General features: G+C 41.2%; 1 protein-coding gene across 2 annotated transcripts in view; it reads left to right on the forward strand.

Moving 5' to 3' along the window:
* The first annotated feature begins 1,158 nt into the window (after positions 1 to 1,158).
* Positions 1,159 to 22,326, forward strand: part of prkg1l (protein kinase cGMP-dependent 1, like) — a 44,294-nt gene continuing 23,126 nt past the window's right edge. Inside the window, exons 1-5 of one of the 2 annotated variants that reach the window (XM_059503144.1) lie at positions 1,159 to 1,305; positions 1,575 to 1,757; positions 7,404 to 7,521; positions 7,616 to 7,782; positions 20,519 to 20,632. In XM_059503144.1, the coding sequence (XP_059359127.1) occupies positions 1,580 to 1,757; positions 7,404 to 7,521; positions 7,616 to 7,782; positions 20,519 to 20,632 (577 nt within the window). In that variant the 5' untranslated portion in view covers positions 1,159 to 1,305; positions 1,575 to 1,579. Of the gene's footprint in view, positions 1,306 to 1,551; positions 1,758 to 7,403; positions 7,522 to 7,615; positions 7,783 to 20,518; positions 20,633 to 22,326 lie in introns of both variants that reach the window. The other variant, XM_059503143.1, reaches the window with a different exon arrangement.

The raw sequence follows: 22,326 nt of genomic DNA on the forward strand, positions 1-22,326 counted from the left end.
CTATCAGAACCACCGATGCAAATCAACGTGGATTACCGGGAGTCCTGCTGTTATTTCTACTATCTCTTACGAGTTATAAAAAGATGAGGTGGACGGAGTTTAAAGCTAAAGCCCTGCTATTTTTGAGCTGATCAAGTCAGTGCAGCAGCGTTATCCAGCCTTATTAGCTAGATTTGCTAGAAGACGATAGAACAATACTCACCCTAAAGTTGTTGATGTAACGTTTAATGCCCTTCTCCGCGCGATGAAATTCATTTACAGTCATCAGGGGAAGTTCTTGTAAGATGAAAAATCTTCTCCTCTTGTCAATTTGAAAGCTCTACGGAAAGAGCAATGGTTTCCCCGCACAGCACCGGATTTACATAAGCCCCCCTGAGGAAAAACATTGTGTACAAGAGCAGAGCTAAACGGTCCAAATATTATGAATTTATTTTTTGCTCGATTCATGAATCGATACATTAAGATTATCAGGATATCAAAACATTAAAAAAAAAAACGTTTTTCATTTAAAAATCGATTACACATATTAAGTTACACATTCGTCTCGATGAAATATCAGTGTTTAACTATCAACACTGCCCCCTAGTGGTCGGGAGCACTTCCGTTGTGTTGTGGCTTAATTTCGTTGTGTTGTGGCTTAATGTATTTGTGTTGTGGCTTAATTTCGTTGTGTTGTGAGAATTTCGTTCTGTTGTGGCTTAATGTATTTGTGTTGTGGCTTAATGTCGTTGTGTTGTGGCTTAATGTATTTGTGTTGTGAGAATTTCGTTGTGTTGTGGCTTAATGTCGTTGTGTTGTGAGCTTATGTTTGCTTTTTTAATGTCGTTGTGTTGTGCACCACTAGGCCACCGTATGAATGCAATGCTGAATGCACTGTTTATTTTGTTGCATTGCAACTCGTACAATAATATGGTGATAGTAGTGTTTAATTCTCTGTAAGTGCAATCTGTCCCTCTCTCTCTCTCTCTCTCTCTCTCTCTCTCTCTCTCTCTCTCTCTCTCTCTCTCTCTCTCTCTCTCTCTCTCTCTCTCTCTCTCTCTCTCTCTCTCTCTCTCTCTCTCTCTCTCTCTCTCTCTCTCTCTCTCTCTCTCTCTCTCTCTCTCTCTCTCTCTCTCTCTCTCTCTCTCTCTCTCTCTCTCTCTCTCTCACAGATCAGCGCGCGTGCTGTGGAGACATGATTCAAACATTCGCACTCTGCTCTTCCTCAGTATTTTTAAAGCGGACCAGCTCCATCATGGTAGTTCCCTGAGGGGAAATCGCTTCGGTCTGTTTGTATTTCCCATGTTCCTTGCCCATATTATCCAGGTAAATATCTTCTCAGATGTCTCTTATTTGCAATGCAATGTTTAAACAAATTAACGAAATTGGTTTTGTTGTTACTTGATCTATTTGGATAATAATGCAGCGCTCGTTGCACTGTTAATATTACAGTCGATGAGCTTGGGAGACTCTCTCAATAATTGCAGAGCAACTTCAGTTTTGTCTGCCGTTAATGTATTTTCTTTGAATTTGTTTGGTTATCTCACTTCGTTAAACGCGGGGGCGCATCAGTCCCTCCCTGTCCCCTTATACAGGGCTGATGGGGACTCTCAGAGATCTTCAGTTCGCGCTCCAGCTGAAGATAGAGGAGTTACGGCAGAGAGATGCTCTCATCGACGAGCTGGAGCTGGAGCTGGACGCTAAAGATGATCTGATCCGCCGCCTGCAGGGGGAGCTCGACCGTCTGCGGCTCTCCGCTCCTGGCGCCTCGGCAGATGGTACAGTTTTATTTGTCATGAAAACGCTTTGAGTAGTCAAATATACCCCCTCCCCTCACTTTTAAAATATGATTTTAAATGTGCATTTACTCTTAGGACAATTCAATAACTGTCGCGCACGTAGTTGTCGCTACTTAAATCCAGTCATTTCGATCGCGAGCTCAGGTAAATTCTTAGCAAAGCCGAACAGAAAGCTGTTTGAAAGTCATTTCTGTGTGAGCTGTGCTTCATACATTTCTATCACATACAATAGACTTTTCCCTTGGCCAAATTCCACTGCTAACATGGAATTAGCATAAACATAGCAAAATAATTAGCTATACTGTGAACAAAAATAACTACGTCTGAACTAAAATGATGAAAATTCCTTATTATTCATACAGTAGCCATTGAGCGATTAACAACATTTGTTACAGACTTGCTTTCCACTCATTGATATAGGATAAGCCTACATTAAGCCTTAATTAAATTAGGCTATGTTTGCCTATAAATTAATATTTCCTCCATTTTGCAAATCAACTTGTGTGTCATCTAAAATGAGTGCCCTTGGTTACATGTAGGCTTCTAAAAAAGTATTCATTGAATTTACTTTTTTTTTTTTAGCCTAAGTGGTTGCAATCCATTTATTTTAGCTGCATTTAAATAAACAAATTTAGTTGATTAACTTTCAAATACATTTATTTAAATGTAGCTAAAATACATTGATTGCAACCACTTACCTTAAAAAAGTAGTATAATTTTTTATGCAGTATTACATGCACTAACACATATATTATTTACATGCTTAATTACATAATCATATTGTAACAAGGACAAGTTAAAAGAAAATGTAATCTAATCACAGTATTTCCTACTCCACTTAAAGGGCACAAGTGAGTCAGCACAAAATCAAATTTTATCTTATTTATTTTCTCAATACATGTCACTGATGCATTGTTGAAAAAGTGAAAAATTGCCTCTGGTCTTCACTTTAGGTTGCAACTGTTTACTAAAAATTCTTGTACGATAAAGATGAACAAAACTAAACCCAGGTCAAAATCTGTGTTGCTTCATCTTTCATACATTCTTAATAGATACGCCAATTCTTAAAGTAAGTCCGATACTAAAACAATAAAAATATACCCAAACGTGCATGCAATTAGTGTTACATTTTTAATTATTCAAATTATGGCTGTTACAGTAGAAATACTAGAAACAATTATGTTATTATTCTTTGGTACTGTGGCCATCTGTGTCCTCTGATTGTTCAAAACACTGAGCTGTATGGGTCCACACCATAGACTGTATAAAAACATGGACGTAGTGTCCGTGACGTCATCCGTAGACTCCTGAAGTGTGTTGAAGCCTAAAGGCTGTGTCCACTTCAGGGTCTACATCCTTCGGAGTACTCATTTGAAGGATGTTACGTCACAGCGCCGCGACGAAGGCTGTCCAAATTCGTAGGATCCTTCAAATGCGGCCCACAAATACGTCCTCCTTTTCCCCGAGTTGGAAGGATGGGTGTGGTGGATCCTTTCCCGTCCTACCTGTCCCATAATTCTTCTCGGCAGAGCGTAATAGTGGACGAAGCGAGCGGTAGCGGAGTGGGAGAGGAGTACGTTTTTTAAAAACTGGCTTTTCAAAAAAATATATTTTTTCAGTGGTTGTCTAGTTAGGCATTTTGTTTTAAAACATAAATGAAAATAGGCTATAATGGCTTACCTGGATATGACTGTCTTGTAGTCTGATATAAAAAAAAAACTCTCCGACAAAGAGCAAAGAAAGAATTTGATTTATTTAATTGCTTTATTTCTTCCAAAAGAATTAAAATGAGGAGAATAATTTTGTTTGTCCATTTTCCCGCTTCTTGCTTAGCGCTGTCACAGTTGCAAGGCGACATGATATGAGCAACGGGTAAGGGAGGGAACTGAAAGAAGGGTAGGCTGTCCAAATTCACAAACACTGACTTCCAGGTTTTGCGGTGGTCGGAGGACCCCTCCTCCTTCAACTAGGGATGGGACGAAATATCGTTTGACAAAATATCGCGATACAAAACGTGACGAAACGCATCGAGGTCGAAAAAAATGGATCGCGAAATAAAGATAGATGGCACTGCTGCATGATTTGCGTAGTATATAAATAATTTAGTGTATTATATGTGTGTGTATGTATATGGGCCAGACATACAGTCTATGGTGGCAGGCTGGCAGCACCATCTGCTGATCAAGCAGGGTAAAAAAACTAAATGAAGAAAAAAATTATATCCGGGGAACGGACTTAATTTGGCTGTTATTTAAATTTTATATATGTATACATGCCTGTATGTATATAAATTTTTTTTATTTTATTTACATGTTCAAATAAAATAAACAAACAAAACGGTGCGGTACGTCGTCACGTCAAGACAGCGCATGTTGCAACAACAACACTGCAGCGAGCTAACAAATATTAGGCCCCCAAACAGCCGACCATGGAGTCAAATGAGGTCGAAATTGAGGACGCTCCGCCTGGATACAAGTCATATGTCTGGCAGTATTTTGGCTTTCTCATTAAAAAAGACAAAGACGGCAATAGAGTAACTGACAAGACTAAGACTGTGTGTAAGCTATGCCATGCTGTCATTCCGTACACCACATCCAACACAACAAACATGAACCACCACCTTCAACGTCACCATAAAAATGTAAAGACGGCCCCGGGAAAACGAGCCTACCGAAGGGACAGCTGACCATGAAACAAGCGCTGACACAAACTCTACCTCCGTCAAGTCCGCGTGCAAAACAGATAACCAGGCTCATTGGCGAATTTATAGCGGACTATATGGCTCCATTTAACATGGTAGAGAACAGAAAATTCATCCAAATGTTCAATGTGCTGGAGCCCAAGTTTAAGATGCCATGTCGAGGACATTTTTCAGAGAAGGTAATCCCGGAAATTTACAATGAAACCAAACAAAGCGTGAAAGAGTATCTAAAAAATGCCGACTGTGTCGCCCTGACCACCGACAGCTGGACCTCGCGTGCAACACAGAGTTATATAACCATCACGGCAGAAGTCATCAACGAGAAATGGGAGAGAAAAAGCTTTGTTTTGCAAACTCGTGAGCTAAGTGAAAGTCATACTGGTGTTAACATAGCTCACATGTTGAGAAATGCACTGAGTGAGTGGGAGCTAACGAGGCCACAAACAACCATTGCTTGTGTCACAGACAACGCGAGCAACATGGACATTGCTGTGAGAGAGAGCGGTCTCCACCCTCACATCAAGTGCTTAGCGCATGTTGTGAATCTGGCCAGTAAGCGAGGCTTGGCTGTATACTGCGTCGCGTGCCTTCTTGGTCGTGTGCGAAGAATAACTACATTCTTTCACAAGAGCACCACGGCCACCACCGTCCTGACCAACAAGCAAACCCAGTTAGAGCTGCCTCGGCATAAACTTATCACCGATGTCCAAACCAGGTGGAATAGCACATACGACATGCTGGCGCGCTACCTGGAGCAACAAGCAGCTGTCTCAGCAGCGCTGAGCTGCCCAGGAATCCGAAGGAATGCGAGAGAAATTGACACTCTGGATAACAGTGATATATCAGATGTCGAGGACATAGTGAAACTGCTTAAGCCACTGAAGACAGCCACAACAGTTGTCTGTCATGAAAAAGAGTCCACTGTTTCACTGATAATCCCACTGAAGTTCATGATCGAGCAAAGCATGTCACCAGACGAAAATGACACACAGACCATCGCCAACATGAAAAGCAACATTCTACTCGACATCTCGGACCGGTACTCTGGGGAATGTAATGACATGCTGCAGGAGTGCACTGCGCTTGACCCACGATTCCGAAGCCTGTCCCATCTGAATGATGAACAACGCGAGTCCGTCTATGCCCGAATACGTGAAAAAGCTTCAGCACTTCATGAGCAGCGCAACCAGGTAGGCTAACTTTTATTGAAAAGAAATGAGGTGCCCTGCGCGTGTGTGTAACTCTGTATGTGTAGGCCAGAGCCCGAAAACTTATTTCTCATATTGTTTTTTTTTTTTTTTTTTATTAGTCGATGAGAGAGAGAGAGTCTATGTGTGCGTGTGTCTGTGAGAGAGGGAGGGAGTGAAGGATTGAAAGACAGAAATGTTTGAGCTAGTTTTATTTTATTTTTTTCAGACCAGTGACATAGATGAAAGAACCACTAGGGCCAGTGCTTCAACATCAGGGGCAGCAGAGCAGGCCAGGGTCATGGTTGAGGCAGCGCAGGGAGCAGAGCAGAGCCAGGAAGAGCCAGTGGAAGGAGAAAGGCAGATGCAGGACGTGACACAGCCTCCCCCACCAAAAAAGACAGCGTTAGAAGATCTCCTTGGGAGCTCCTACACTACTGTTGTTGAGACAGTGCAGTCCAGCAGAGGGATTGAAATGGAGATACTCTCCTACAGAAATGGGATTCCTATCCCACTCAACAGTAGTCCACTTGAGTGGTGGAAAGTTAATGCATATGCTTACCCCATACTTGCCCCCCTGCCCAAAGCCTACCTTTGCATTCCTGCTACGTCAGTGCCCAGTGAGCGTGTCTTTTCCACAGCAGGAGACATTGTGTCTGCTCAAAGATCACTGATTACACCAGAACATGTTGATATGTTAGTTTTTTTGAAGAAGAACCAGTCCTGAGATAACTTAACCTAGGATTAGAGCAGCACTAAGGGAGTGTTCTTGTTTGTGTTTGGCCAGTTAGGCCTTGTGTTTCCCTGTGTGCAGCTGAAACAAAAATAAATAAGTTGTTGTTATACAGTAATATTTTCTTCTTTTTTTTCTTTCTTTTTTGATATCGTATCGTGACGTATCGTATCGTGACCATGGCATATCGAGGTGCATCGTATCGTGAGTTTAAGTGTATCGTCCCATCCCTACCTTCAACCGGGTAGGAAGGATCCTAAGGAGGATGCAGACCCTGAATTTGGACACAGCCTATGTGTGTAGAGCGGGCCGTCGCCATCTTGGCAGCGTGTCACTGCGCGACTCTCCCGGACAATCAAAAATGGGCAAAAAGGCGGGAGCTACTTGCTGAAGCCACACCCACATAGCACGACGGCAGTGTCAGCAACGGCAATCCACCTGTCACTCAAGTGGCTACGCCCTTAATTATGCAGAACTTTAAGTCTTAATATAATTTAAACGGATGAGTTATAAAAAAAATTCACCCCCCTCACAGTTGTCATGAAGGGCAAAATTAGCTATTTAGACCAAAATCATTTTTTTGCACCAGGCTGTAAACATGTTTTTTCCTGCTGTAAAGTTGGGCATTTTAACATGGGGAGTCTATGGGACTGACTCCATTTTGCAGCCAGCCTCAAGCGGCCAGTCGATGAATTGCAGTTTAAGTCACTTCCTTATTGGCCTCACGAGAGAGAGCGGGAGGTTGGCGCTCGGTCCACACACATGCACACACATTTAAATCGTATTTGAAATTTATGTTAATTGAGGTTTAAATGAAATACAACTCCAAATTTTCAGAAACACATTAGTGCAATCACAATAATCTATGACAGCAAATCTGACTTTACTTTTATGTGCATCATGCATCAGCAATCCACGCAGAGTTCAGAGGTAACAACCCAGTCTTTTTTAATCTTATAAAACATAGTATTATTCATCTTTACACTCATTTCATTTGCATTTAGGTCAACAATGTGTCTCTTCCCTGAGAGTGAGAAGAAAAGCTCTGCTAACAGAACCAGTTACCTTGGAGCCGAAACTGGTCTTACAAAACCCACCAATCAGCCACAGCAAAAGTCAAGCGTAAGAACCTGCCTAACATCTCAACTCATTCCCTTGTTGCCTATAGTGCTACATTTCCCCATTGTAAGTCTTTATCTGTCTTTATTTTTTTAAGGTCACAGCGGCTGATAGAATCGGCTCTGGCAGAAAATGAGTGTATAAAATATCTAGACAGGGATCAGATGCGGTGTTTGGTGGAGTCTGCCTACCCCATAACGCTCAAACAGGGTGTGAGTGTTGTCCAGGAAGGGGATAATGGGACCCAGGCTTATATAGTTGAAGGTGAGTACGAGTGTGAGAATAAAGAGATACTCTCGCCTCATAATACTTCTCATATTGCATGTTGATCTGTGAGCATGTCTGAACATTCACAGATCCCAGTGCTTACATGGGTATCTTATAACCCAGTGCTCAAAAGTCACTCATTATTAGAGGTCCAGTTATGCCTCCAGGCGTATTGTGAATAATTAATTTCTGTGTCTTTTTAATATTCTCTCTGGTTTATATGCTTATGTTTTGGTACTGTTTGTCTTTTGCTTTCAGCTTTTAGTTACCCTTCAGCTCTTTACATTCAGTTTACATATAAATCAAACTCATCATGGCCGCATTTGACTATTAGTGGAGTCATATCCCCTTGAACCTATAATATAATATAATATAATATAATATAATATAATATAATATAATATAATATAATATAATATAATATAATATTGATACTGTGCTTTTAAGACTTTTATGTAAACATCCTCTTTGCATTTGAAATGAATAACAGCATTTACAGGTTATAGGTTTGTTTTTTACTCAAATATGCTTTGTGCTTCCCTGTCGATTATTAATAGCTTCTCTGCAAAAGCTGTTATATGTAGTAAAATACAAAATCTGAATTTTAAATAAACTCCATTTATTTATTTATTTATTAGTATTTTTATTTATTTATTTATTTACTTATTTTATTCATTTTTTTGCGGAAGTTCAAAAGCTAGTGGTCAGTAAGATTTTTATGTATTTATTTATTTATTGAAAGAAATGAATACCTTTATCAAGCAATCATCAAAACTGACATTTCTTTTTTTTAAATGCTGTTGTTTTAAACTTTCATCAAAGAATCCTGAAAAAATGTATCTCATGGTTTCCACAAAATATGAAGCAGCACAACAGTTCCCTATCAATACTTCACTCCTACTGGGTCTTGTTAAAAGATGCTATGGAAAAGAGTAATTTTCTCCTGAACTGAAGCCTTTTTTCAATCACGCAGTGTAACTGCACGACCATTGGTTTGTGCAGTGTATTAAAATTGAACCAATGGCTCAGCGGAGTGGAGCCACAGGATCATCAGATTTCTTCTCCTTCAGCGACAATGACTACACTCTCCCCTGATCCCAGAGGCCTGCTCGCCATCGACATGCCTCTAAGTAGGACCCAGTGATCTCTCTGCTCGGCTGATCTGTCGCCTTTTCCTCAACAGACGGGAGGTCATTGGCAAGCCTTGTTGTGCTCAAGCGCTTCTTTTGGCTTACTTTGATGGAGATCAAGAATGCGTACAAGGTCCCCTTCCTTGAGTCACCGATCTCCCCCACCAGCCCCTTTGGACAGGTGGTTGAAGGGTTCACTTAGCACTTTACAGAGGCACAGATGTCATCCCAAGCCATGCGACACTTCCTGCCAAAGCACTTCAGCCCCGCAGCTGCTCCTAGTCGCCTTAAGCCCACACCATCTCAGCAACCCATGAAGCCTTTCACCTGCCACCCCCACCACTCAGTCTGCTCAACTCAACAGACACGAGGGCGTTCTGGCTCAGCCAGACGCTACCCCTTTCCTGAGTGTCAGGGACCCTGACCCAAGTTAGTCAAAGTCAAAGTCACCTTTATTTATATAGCGCTTTAAACAAAATACATTGCGTCAAAGCAACTGAACAACATTCATTAGGAAAACAGTGTCAATAATGCAAAAATGATAGTTAAAGGCAGTTCATCATTGGATTGAGTTATGTCATCTCTGTTCAGTTAAATAGTGTCTGTGCATTTATTTCCAATCAAGCCAACGATATCGCTGTAGATGAAGTGACCCCAACTAAGCAAGCCAGAGGCGACAGCGGCAAGGAACCGAAACTCCATCGGTGACAGAATGGAGAAAAAAACCTTGGGAGAAACCAGGCTCAGTTGGGGGGCCAGTTCTCCTCTGACCAGACGAAACCAGTAGTTCAATTCCAGGCTGCAGCAAAGTCAGATTGTGCAGAAGAATCATCTGTTTCCTGTGGTCTTGTCCTGGTGCTCCTCTGAGACAAGGTCTTTACAGGGGATCTGTATCTGGGACTCTAGTTGTCCTGGTCTCCGCTGTCTTTCAGGGATGTAGAGGTCCTTTCTAGGTGCTGATCCAGTATCTGGTCTGGATACGTACTGGATCCGGGTGACTGCAGTGACCCTCTGATCTGGACACAGACTGGATCTGGTGGCCACGGTGACCTCGGAACAAGAGAGAAACAGACAAATATTAGCGTAGATGCCATTCATCTAATGATGTAGCAAGTACATAGGGTGTTATGGGAAGTGTTTCCGGTTCCGGTTTACCTAATTAATGCAGCCTAAAAATCCTTTAACGGATTTGGATAATAAAAGCACATTAGTATTTTATGTGTATGCCAGGTTAAAGAGATGGTCTTTCATCTAGATTTAAACTGCAAGAGTGTGTCTGCCTCCCGAACAATGTTAGGTAGGTTATTCCAGAGTTTAGGCGCCAGATAGGAAAAGGATCTGCCGCCCGCAGTTGATTTTGATATTCTAGGTATTATCAAATTGCCTGAGTTTTGAGAACGTAGCGGACGTAGAGGATTATAATGTAAAAAGAGCTCATTCAAATACTGAGGTGCTAAACCATTCAGGGCTTTATAAGTAATAAACAATATTTTAAAATCTATACGATGCTTGATAGGGAGCCAGTGCAGAGTTGACAGGACCGGGCTAATGTGGTCATACTTCATGGTTCTAGTAAGAACTCTTGCTGCTGCATTTTGGACTAGCTGTAGTTTGTTTACTAAGCGTGCAGAACAACCACCCAATAAAGCATTACAATAATCTAACCTTGAGGTCATAAATGCATGGATTAACATTTCTGCATTTGACATTGAGAGCATAGGCCGTAATTTAGATATATTTTTGAGATGGAAAAATGCAGTTTTACAAATGCTAGAAACGTGGCTTTCTAAGGAAAGATTGCGATCAAATAGCACACAGAATTGACAGAGCAACCATCAAGTCTTAGACAGTGTTCTAGGTTATTACAAGCAGAGTTTTTAGGTCCTATAATTAAAACCTCTGTTTTTTCAGAATTTAGTAGTAAAAAATTACTCGTCATCCAGTTTTTTATATCGACTATGCAATCCATTAGTTTTTCAAATTGGTGCATTTCACCGGGCTGCGAAGAAATATAGAGCTGAGTATCATCAGCATAACAATGAAAGCTAACACCATGTTTCCTGATGATATCTCCCAAGGGTAACATATAAAGCGTGAAGAGTAGCGGCCCTAGTACTGAGCCTTGAGGTACTCCATACTGCACTTGTGATCGATAGGATACATCTTCATTCACTGCTACGAACTGATGGCGGTCATATAAGTATGATTTAAACCATGCTAATGCACTTCCACTGATGCCAACAAAGTGTTCAAGTCTATGCAAAAGAATGCTGTGGTTAATTGTGTCAAACGCAGCACTAAGATCCAATAAAACTAATAGAGAGATACACCCACGATCAGATGATAAGAGCTGATCATTTGTAACTCTAAGGAGAGCAGCCTCAGTACTATGATACGGTCTAAATCCTGACTGGAAATCCTCACATATACCATTTTTCTCTAAGAAGGAATATAATTGTGAGGATACCACCTTTTCTAGTATCTTGGACAGAAAAGGGAGATTCGAGATTGGTCTATAATTAACTAGTTCTTTGGGGTCAAGTTGTGGTTTTTTGATGAGAATCTTAATAACAGCCAGTTTGAAGGTTTTGGGGACATATCCTAATGACAATGAGGAATTAATAATAGTCAGAAGAGGATCTATGACTTCTGGAAGCACCTCTTTTAGGAGCTTAGATGGTATGGGGTCTAACATACATGTTGTTGGTTTAGATGATTTAACAAGTTTATACAATTCTTCCTCTCCTATAGTAGAGAATGAGTGGAACTGTTCCTCAGGGGGTCTATAGTGCACTGTCTGATGTGATACTGTAGCTGACGGCTGAATGGTTGCAATTTTATCTCTAATAGTATCGATTTTAGAAGTAAAGTAGTTCATAAAGTCATTACTGCTGTGGTGTTGGGAAATGTCAACACTTGTTGAGGCTTTATTTTTCGTTAATTTAGCCACTGTATTGAATAAATACCTGGGGTTATGTTTGTTTTCTTCTAAAAGAGAAGAAAAGTAATTGGATCTAGCAGTTTTTAATGCTTTTCTGTAGGATATGTTACTTTCCCGCCAAGCAATACAAAATACCTCTAGTTTTGTTTTCCTCCAGCTGCGCTCCTTTTTTCGGGCTGCTCTCTTTAGGGTGCGAGTATGCTCATTATACCATGGTGTCAAACTGTTTTCCTTAACCTTCCTTAAGCGTAAAGGAGCAACTTTATTTAAAGTGCTAGAAAAGAGAGAGTCCATAGTTTCTGTTACATCATCAAGTTGTTCTGAGGTTTTGGATATGCTAAGGAATTTGGTTACATCAGGAAGATAACTTAAAAAGCAGTCTTTTGTGTTAGAAGTGATGGTTCTTCCATACTTGTAACAAGAAGTAGAATTTAAAATTTTGGCTATATGAAGTTTGCACAGAACTAAATAATGATCTGAGATATCATCACTTGGCTGCATAATTTCAACACCATCAACATCAATTCCATGTGACAGTATTAAATCTAGAGTATGATTTTGACAGTGAGTAGGTCCTGAAACGTGTTGTCTAACACCAATAGAGTTCAGAATGTCGATAAATGCTGATCCCAATGCATCTTTTTCATTATCAACATGGATATTAAAATCACCAACTATTAAAACTTTATCTGCAGCCAGAACTAACTCGGATGTAAAATCACCAAACTCTTTAATAAAGTCTGTATGGTGCCCTGGTGGCCTGTATACAGTAGCCAGTACAAACATAACAGGGGATTTGTCATTAACATTTGTTTCTCTGGATAATGTTATATGAAGCACCATTACTTCAAACGAGTTATACTTGAAGCCTGCCCTCTGAGAAATCCTGAAGACGTTGTTATAAATTGAAGCAACACCTCCACCTTTGCCTTTTAGACACGGCTCATGTTTATAACAGTACTCTTGGGGGGTGGACTCATTTAAAATAATGTAATCATCAGGTTTTAGCCAGGTTTCTGTCAAACAGAGTACATCTATATTATGATCAGTGATCATATTATTTACAAAGAATGTTTTCGTAGAAAGGGATCTGATATTCAATAAGCCAAGCTTTATCATTTGTTTATCCATATTGCTTCTGTTTTTTATTTGTTGAACCTCAATTAAATTGTTAATCTTAACTTGGTTTGGACGTTTTTTGTATTTTCTAGTTCGGGGAACAGACACAGTCTCTATAGTGTGATATCTAGGTGAAAAAGTCTCTATGTGCTGAGAATTAACTGACCTCTGTGACGGGAGGCAGCTAGCAGACGTTCGGTTTAGCCAGTCTGTCTGCTTCCTGACCTGGGCCCCAGTTGGTCAAGTATAAACACTAAGACTATTTGCCATATTTCTAGTAGAAGAGAAGAGTGGCGCCACCCCAGGAGGGATGAAGACCATCTCTTTTAAACAGGTCAGGTCTGCCCCAAAAGCTCGTCCAATTGTCTATGAAACCTATGTTATTCTGTGGGCACCACTTAGACATCCAGCCATTGAGTGATGACAATCTGCTATGCATCTCATCACCACGGTAAGCAGGGAGGGGACCAGAGCATATTACAGTGTCTGACATCGTGCTTGCAAGTTCACACACCTCTTTAATGTTATTTTTAGTGATCTCCGACTGGCGAAGTCGAACATCATTAGCGCCGGCATGAATAACAATCTTACTGTATTTACGTTTAGCATTAGCCAGCACTTTTAAATTTGCCAAGATGTCAGGCGCTCTGGCTCCCGGTAAGCATTTGACTATGGTGGCTGGTGTCTCTATATTCACGTTCCGTACAATAGAATCACCAATAACTAGAGCACTTTCGTCAGGTTTCTCAGTGGTTGCATCACTGAGTGGGGAGAACCTGTTTAATGTTTTGATCGGAACAGAAGAGCTCTGTTTTGACCCACGACTACGCTGCCTCACCGTCACCCAGTTGCCCTGCTGCAGGGGCTCTGTTTCCGGAACCGAACAATGTACAGGAATCCCTGAGCTAGACGCATCCAAAGCCGTATCTAGAGCCCTAACATTCTTACTGTCCACAATTTAAAGTTTGGATGCGTGTCTCATTGGTTAGCATTGGACTGAGTGACTAAGGCATCTTCCTGATCTGCAAGACAGGAAGAGAAGGGGGCCAAGACTCGCTACGGCTGGACCAATCACCAAGCAGCCTCTTTGTCGCGGGCTTTGTCGCCCTGCTGGCTCTGCTGCCAAACCTTTGGTTGGTTTTTAATACACTCCACAAATAGCCGTGCTGTTACACTTCAAAAGGTTTCAGTTCTGGAAAAAAAGGCTTTTTCCCATAGTGTCATTTAGCAAGATTTACATTTAATCATTTAGCAGACGCTTTTATCCAAAGCGACTTACAAATGAGAACAATAGAAGTAATCGGTCAACAAGAGAACAACAACAGTATACAAGCGCCATGACAAGTCTCAGTTAGTCTAGTATAGAATGCATAGCCAAGTTTTTTTTTAATGAAAAGACAAGAAAAATTGGTTAAGTGCGGGCGAAAAAGATGAGTATTTAGATGTTTCTTGAAAATGAGTAAAGACTCAGCTGTACGAATTGAGATTGGGATGTCATTCCACCAGCTGGCCACAGTCCAGGAAAAGGTCCGTGAGAGTGATTTTGAACTTTTTTGGAATGGCACCACAAGCCGTTGTTCACTTGCAGAGTGCAAACTTCTGGAAGGCACATAAGATTTAACCAGTTAGTTTAGGTATGTTGGTGCCATCCCAGTGGTCGTCTTGTAGGCTAGCATCAGTACCTTGAATTTGATGCGAGCGGCTATTGGTAGCCAGTGTAACCTGATGAGGAGAGGAGTAAATTGAGCTTTTTTTGGCTCATTGAACACAACCCATTGTAGCAATGTGGTCTGTGAAGCTTAACTGATGATCCATCACAGTATATGTGAGGTATATGTGGTATATGTGAGGCTGTCCTCGAAGGAGTAATGGTTGATGAACCCAGCTGTATAGAGAAGTTGTGATGAAGCAATGGGTTAGCTGGAATCAAGAGGAGTTCTGTCTTGGTAAGGTTAAGCTGAAGGTGATGGTCATTCATCTAGAATTGGACACTTAGAAATGTCACTCAGACAGTAAGATGAGTACTGAGGATTTTGAAGCTGCTCTTGCTAGTCGCAGGGCTTCAGTAACCAAGAGCAGAGCAGTCTCAGTTGAGTGGCCACTTTTGAAGCCAGATTGGTTGCTGTTCAGGAGGTTGTTCTGTACAAGGAACATAGAAAGCTGGTTGAACACAGCTCGCTCAAGTGTCTTTGCAATGAATGGAAGAAGGGATACCGGTCTGTAGTTTTCAAGAAGCGCTGGATTTAGAGATGGTTTCTTGAGCAGTGGGCTTACCCAAGCCTGCTTGAATGCTGAGGGAAATGTTCCAGTGTGAAGAGAGGAGTTGATAATGTGAGGAAGCGAAGGTATGACTGAAGAAGAGATCGCTTGAAGGAGGTGAGTGGGGATCGGATCAAGTTGACAAGTAGTAGGATGATTGGACAGGAGAAGTTTGGAAAAGTCCATCTCTGAGAGTGGGGAGAAGGAGGAGAAACAGTGTGCGTTGGTCATTGTGAAGTTGTCCTCAGTCTGCGGTGTGGAGAATTTGTCACTGATGGTTCTTGTCTTATTTGTGAAGAAAATTGCAAAGTCGTCCGCTGTAAGAGTTGATGGAGGAGGTGGTGGCGGCGGATTAACAAGAGAAGAGAAAGTCTAGAAGAGTGTGCGAGCATCACAACAGCTGTTAATTTTGTTGTAGTAGTAGGATGTTTTAGCCGTGAAGACATTTGCAGAGATGGAAGAGAGGAGAGACTGATACACACTGATGTCAGTAGAGTTGTTTTCTTGTTTTCTGCCATTTTCTCTCTGCAGCTCTGAGTTTAGAGCGATGTTCACGGAGAACCTCAGACAGCCAGGGGGCAGATGGGGCAGTGCTTGCTGGTCTAGACAACAGTGGGCAAAAGCTGTCCAAGCAAGATGTTAAAGTGGAGCAAAGAGTTTCCGTAGTGCTGCTCGTGTCCAGAGCTGAAAACTGAGAGAGTGCAAGAATTGAGGATGAAACCACAGAAGATAGGCGAGATGGAGAGAGTGAGCGTAGGTTCCGTCGAAAGGTGACCTGCGTTGGAGTGTGAGGCACTTCAGGAGTAAGTGCTAGGTTAGCAGTAATTAGGAAGTGGTCTGAGGTGTGCATTGGAGCAACTGAAGAGTTGTCCACAGAGCAGTAGCGCGCGTAGATGAGGTCCAGTTGGTTGCCTGATTTGTGAGTCGCTGTAGTAGACACTAGTTTGAGATCAAATGAGGTGAGCAGAGTTTTGAAGTCAGCAGCCTGTGGTTTATCTAGGTGGATGTTGAAGTCACCAAGCAGTACCAGAGGAGTACCATCTTCAGGAAAGTTTGATAGCAGCACATCTAACTCCTCAAAGAAGTTTCCCAATCGACCTGGGGGATAAGTGACCACAAAGTGGATTTTAACAGGGTGGGTTTCAGTAATGGCATGTGATTCAAATGGACCATTACCTGTAGGTGATGGCTGAAGATCAAATTTCCATTCTTTTGATACAAGGAGACCCGTACCTCCACCCCTCCCAGTGGTACGCGGAGTGTGGGAACAAGTGAAATTAGTTGAGAGGGCTGCAGGGGTAGCAGTATCTTCAGATAGTTTGATCCAAGTCTCAGTCAGTGCCATGAGGTTGAGACCAGAATGAGTAGCAATATAAGAAATGAAGTCTGCTTTGTTAACTGCAGACTGGCAGTTCCAGAGACCAACTGGAATACAGAACGTAGTAGTAGAGGTCAAAGGGACAGGCCGTAGGTTTGTCAAACAGGCCTTCCTGCGATGTACGTAGCATGCTCTTCGAGTGTTAGTAGTGATATTAGAGATCTGAAAGCACATAGTGACTACAAGTGTAAGAAATATTTGAGAACAAGTTATACAAAAAGTAAAGAAAGGGAGGAAAAATCAATACTCAAGTGCCCTGTCGGTGTCCTTGCTCGGTGAGTCGCGCAGGTAGAGTCGATTGTCTTTACACTCATCTGTCTTCACTGGAGGAGGATTCACACGAGGGCTGTCGCGGTGAAACCTACTGCTTTTGTATTTGCCTGATTACCTGTGATTTAAGTCAGCTGGCCATGCCTCACTATTTAGCAGCTCGAAATTGGGCGGTCCAGCGATTGGCAAACGCAATACCAAGCGCCACTTTCAGCACTTATTTACCAGGGTAAGACACACACAATTTAAAACAACAACTTTCCTAGCAATGGCGATCACACAGTAGTCTAATGAGAACACGAGACAAAACACTCACAAGCTGCTGTCCTTCTCTGTAGCTCGACTGTTTCTTCTCAGTTGCTGTAGATGCAGTACTCTTTCCTGTATCTCAGGGAACTGAGGTTACGCAAGTAACCGTGCACATTTTCAACATCGATAAAAATAAGAAATGTTTCCTGAGCAGCGAATCAATCCATCTATCTTTGGTAAATTATGTTGTTCAATCTGGCTTTTTTTTTTTACTTAGAACAGTGGCAAAGATTAAGCCGTTTTATACTTTTTTGTAATTTTAAAAAATGATGCATGCTTTAGCGTCTTCTCGTCTGGACTACTGTCAGGGGCGTCGGATTGGGGGAAAAACCAGTACTGATTACCAGGGCCCCAAAAAGACGAGAGGGCCCTTGAAAAGCTTGGAATATATTTTTTCTAGGGGAGATGGGGGGGGGGGGGGGGGTATTAGGACGCAATGTGCAAACTGTTCGAACTCTCCTGACCACGTCCTCCTGAGTGCGTTCTCAGCAGCAGGTGCATGAGGCATCTTCTTCTTGCTTTATGGCGGATCGCAGACTTATAAGTGCATTACTGCCACCTATCACTTGAGTGGACCATTGAAACTCCTAATTGAGATTGTAGATAGAGTATCAATGGTCCATTTGAAATAGGTGGCGGTTTTGCACTTATAAGTCTGAGATCCGCCATAAAGCAAGAAGAAGAAGAAGACGCCTCACGCATCTGCTGCTAAGAATGCACACAACAGAACATGCCCAGGAGAGTTCTAACAGTTTAGACACTGCGTGAATCAGAGGTAAAAAAAAAAAAAAACAATGTAAACACTGTTCAGTTTCTTGCACAGACCAATTGATTTGTGTCTTTACACATCAATGTATCATTTTGAGGTGCAGGGTTTAATTTGGTTTTGTTTGTGTATGTTTTTTTTACTGTAGTTTACTGTTTTAGACGTGATTCCTGTGCTTTTGCAGTATCGACCCCAAGGCTTTGGAACAGTTTGCCTTTACACATAAGAACTGCCTCCACTGTGGTGTCATTTAAGTCCCTTTTAAAGACTAATTTTTTCTCCCAGGCTTTTTTCGCAAAATGCTATTAAGTGATTTTTTGTTTGTTTGTTTGTTTCTTTTATGTGTATATGCTTATGCTTTTAGAATCTGTACAGCACATTGGTCAACTTATTGTTTTTAATTGTGCTTTAGAAAAAAATTGCCTTGCCTTGCCAAATCAGCAGCAAAATTCTGCTTTGCTAATATTTGATTATATATTTGTATATACACACAATTACAATTAAAACTATAATTAAAATCAAGAACAGTTATTTTAAATTGTAATAACATTTCAAAATATTAATGTTTTTGATATGTACTAGATTTTAGTTATTTTAACATGCTGAAGAAAGCAATGTTACATTATCATTATCCATATACAATCCGATTCCAAAAAAGTTGGGACACTGTACAGATTGTGAATAAAACAGAATTCAATGATGTTGAAGTTTCAAATTTCAATATTTTATTCAGAATACAACGTAGATGACATATTAAATGTTTAAAATGAGAAAATTTATCATTTTAAGGGAAAAATAAGTTGATTTTAAATTTCATGGCATCAACACATCTCAAAAAAGTTGGGAGAAGGCGGAGGAGGAGACAAGTTGCTCAAGTTTAGGAATAGGAATGTTGTCCCATTCTTGTCTAATACAGGCTTCCAGTTGCTCAACTTTCTGAGGTCTTCTTTGTTGCATCTTCCTTGCTTATGATGCACCAAATGTTTTCTATGGGTGAAAGATCTTGACTGCAGGCTGGCCATTTCAGTACCCGGATCCTTCTTCTATGCAGCCATGATGTTGTAATTGATGCAGTATGTGTTCTGGCATTGTCATGTTGGAAAATGCAAGGTCTTCCCTGAAAGAGACCATGTCTGGATGGGAGCATATGTTTTTCTAGAACTTGGATATACCTTTCAGCAATGATGGTGCCTTTCCAGATGTGTAAGCTGCCCATGCCACATGCACTCATGCAACCCCATACCAGAGATGCTGGCTTCTGAACTGAGCGCTGATAACAACTTTGGTTGTCCATGTCCTCTTTAGTCCGGATGACATGGCGTCCTCTAGATGATGCACTCTAGATGATGATAACTTCAAACTCTTTATAATTTTTCTCTGAGAATCTCCTTTCTGATATTGCTCCACTATTTTTCATGTGGGCATTGGGGGAATTGGTGATCCTATGCACATCTTGACTTTTGAGAGACACTGCCACTCTGAGAGGCTCTTTTTATACCCAATCATGTTGCCAATTGACCTAATAAGTTGCAAATTGGTCCTCCAGCTGTTCCTTATATGTACATTTAACTTTTCCGGCCTCTTTTTTCTACCTGTCCCAAATTTTTTGTAATGTGTAGCTCTCATGAAAATCCAAAAATCCAAAATGAGCCAATATTTGGAATGACATTTCAAAATTTCTCACTTTCAACATTTGATATGTTATCTATATTCTATTGTGAATAAAATATGTTTATGAGATTTGTAACTTATTCCATTCCTTTTTTACTCACAATTTGTACAGTGTCCCAACTTTTTTGGAATCGGGTTTGTATGTTAGTTTGACTTTACATAAATTGTGCAAGTGCTTTAGTCCATGTGAAATCAAGAACAAGCAGCAAAGAGATCACTTATAATAGAATTATTAAAGATACAGTGGCCAAAAAACAAAACAAACAAACAAACAAACATATACACATGCACACATTCTCCTTAATCCTTTAAAGAGTAATTGCAAAATAGTCATAAAAAGGTTGTTGGTGCCAGAAACCTTGACTAACATTACAAGTGTACTTTAGACACTCATTCCCTGTCTCTGACTGAAGCACATTAATTAGTATGCACCTCCCATAGTGTTTGCAGGACCAGGCAGGAAGCAGGAGAAGTGTGAGACTGACCTGCTTCTGGAAAGAAAGACATTCTTTTTTTCGCTGAAAAAGAAATCATTCCTGCTGGTTATGTGGGGCTAAATTAGTTTTAAAATGTCAGTGCATGTCTAAACACCCAGGCTGCAAGTGAAATAAAAGGATAGAGAGGAGCAGGAGTTTGATCTATTACCATCCATTAAAGTGTTCATCAGTATCTGTCCGTGAGCTGTGATAATTCCAGCCATGATTCGTTAAAGGAGGGCAGTATTTGTCCTGATGTGCTGGATTGTTTGGGCTCTGAGGATCTCCGTGCCTAATCTGTGATGGGTCAGATCATCAGTCTATGTGACAGTCACGCTGCTGCTCAACACCTGTCACTCCCGCCAACCTTGAGCACTGTAGATGACTTGTGTGTGTGTGTGTGTGTGTTAACAGAGGGAAAACTGGAGGCATCCAGGGCTAGCCAGAGGCTCCACATCATTGAGCCGGGGATGATGTTTGAAGAACTGGCCCTCATTCATAACCACACCTGTTCCAATACTGTCACAGGTATTGACATACATGTGTGCATCCACACACACACACAAACACACACACACACACACATAGACACACAAACTTCCTCATTTCATCTCCTATAACACGTCAACTGAAGAGAAACACACAGAAGGATAACTGTATTGCTCAGAGGTCACCGAGCAATAAAGTCAGAATTGTGAGTTTATCACAATAGTGAGTTTATATCGCGTAGCTCTGACTTTTTATCTCAGAACTGTTAGAAAAATTCCAAATTGTGAGATATAGAGTCACAATTACTTTTTCAATTTTTTTACTTAGATAATAGTGTAAGGTCCAGGCACTCGGCCCAAGGAAGGTATCCAGTGCTGGATGAAGGTTTCCTGCGTGTTCGGTCTTTCAGCGCGTAGTTATTCAATTTAGGTTAAACTCAAATCTGACTCCATTTTATTATTTAATCTGACTCCATTTTAGTATGACCTCAAATTTAGGTTGAAAGGCAAATTGGTTGTTTGTTGGTCTCTAATTATTATTGTTATTCTTCTGACAATTGATTATTCTAATTTAACTCTGTACTTTATTTTACTCGTTCATTAGGAATCTATGTTGCTCAGGGTGCCCCACGACGGCCGTTCTTCTACGTGTGCCCCACGATCACAAACTCGCCAGTCTCAAAAGTAGTCAGAGGTTATGACCAATACTATTTAATAGATTACCCATACTTACCATATTTTAAATAGTATTTCCGTTTAGTCCCCCTCAGCTACCAATGTACAACTTAGTTAAAGCTCAAAACAATAATCAGCGGTTCTGCTAGCACTACCTGTCTAGCCCCCGACAGTTATATAACTACGTACAACTTAATTAAAGCTGAGACAATAACCAGCGGTTATGACCAGTACTTTTTACTAGCCCCCCATAGTTAATGCAACTTAACTAAAGTCAAGCGGTTTAGCCAGAAATCTAAAACCTCACCTGATGTGCCCTATGCTCCATCTAGTCTGAAAAATCATTTCAGAGTAAATCAAATGTAACAATTTATTATCAGTCAGGTAAGGATTATGCCAATTACATAGCCAATTCATAGATATCAAATCAATACAAGACATCAAATTCTCAAAGATGAATCCGATAGTAAAAAATGCATACCTGACTTTTAGGGCCGTTTCATAGTCAACGCATCTGTACGCATACGCGTCCCCGAGGCTACGCATCTTTACGCTTCGGCCGCCATTATGCGTCGTTGCGTAGCCAAATGTGTCGTCCCAGTTTTTGATACGCGACGCGCCGATGCACGCAATACTATGCGTTGTCAGTGGGGGCGACATTGCAAGTATTGTACATTAATTCAAGTATATTGTGTTTACAGAAGAAGAAGGTTTGAATAAAATGGCGGGCGAAGAGGAAAAATTATGCGAACTTAACGGCCCTATCTCTGTGTTGCCTTTGTTGCCGCCGATGTAAAATCAGCAACAGAATACACTCCTTTTCAGTTGCCATTGTGATCTGAATATCACGCGACCCGCGACCCGACTAATATCACCCTGACTCTACTACCCCCTGTTGCGTGAGCGGTGTATTGCATACACGCATCGCCAGTGACGCTTACGTCCACTGTTTAGACTATGAAAGGGAGAGCGTCGCTCGCGTTGCTTGCTCGCGTTTCTCGCGTTGACTATGTAAGGGGCCTTAGAAAAATACACAGTATGAAGTGCGTGGACACACTT

This window comes from Carassius carassius, chromosome 21, assembly GCF_963082965.1.
Source record: "Carassius carassius chromosome 21, fCarCar2.1, whole genome shotgun sequence".
NCBI lineage: Eukaryota > Metazoa > Chordata > Actinopteri > Cypriniformes > Cyprinidae > Carassius > Carassius carassius.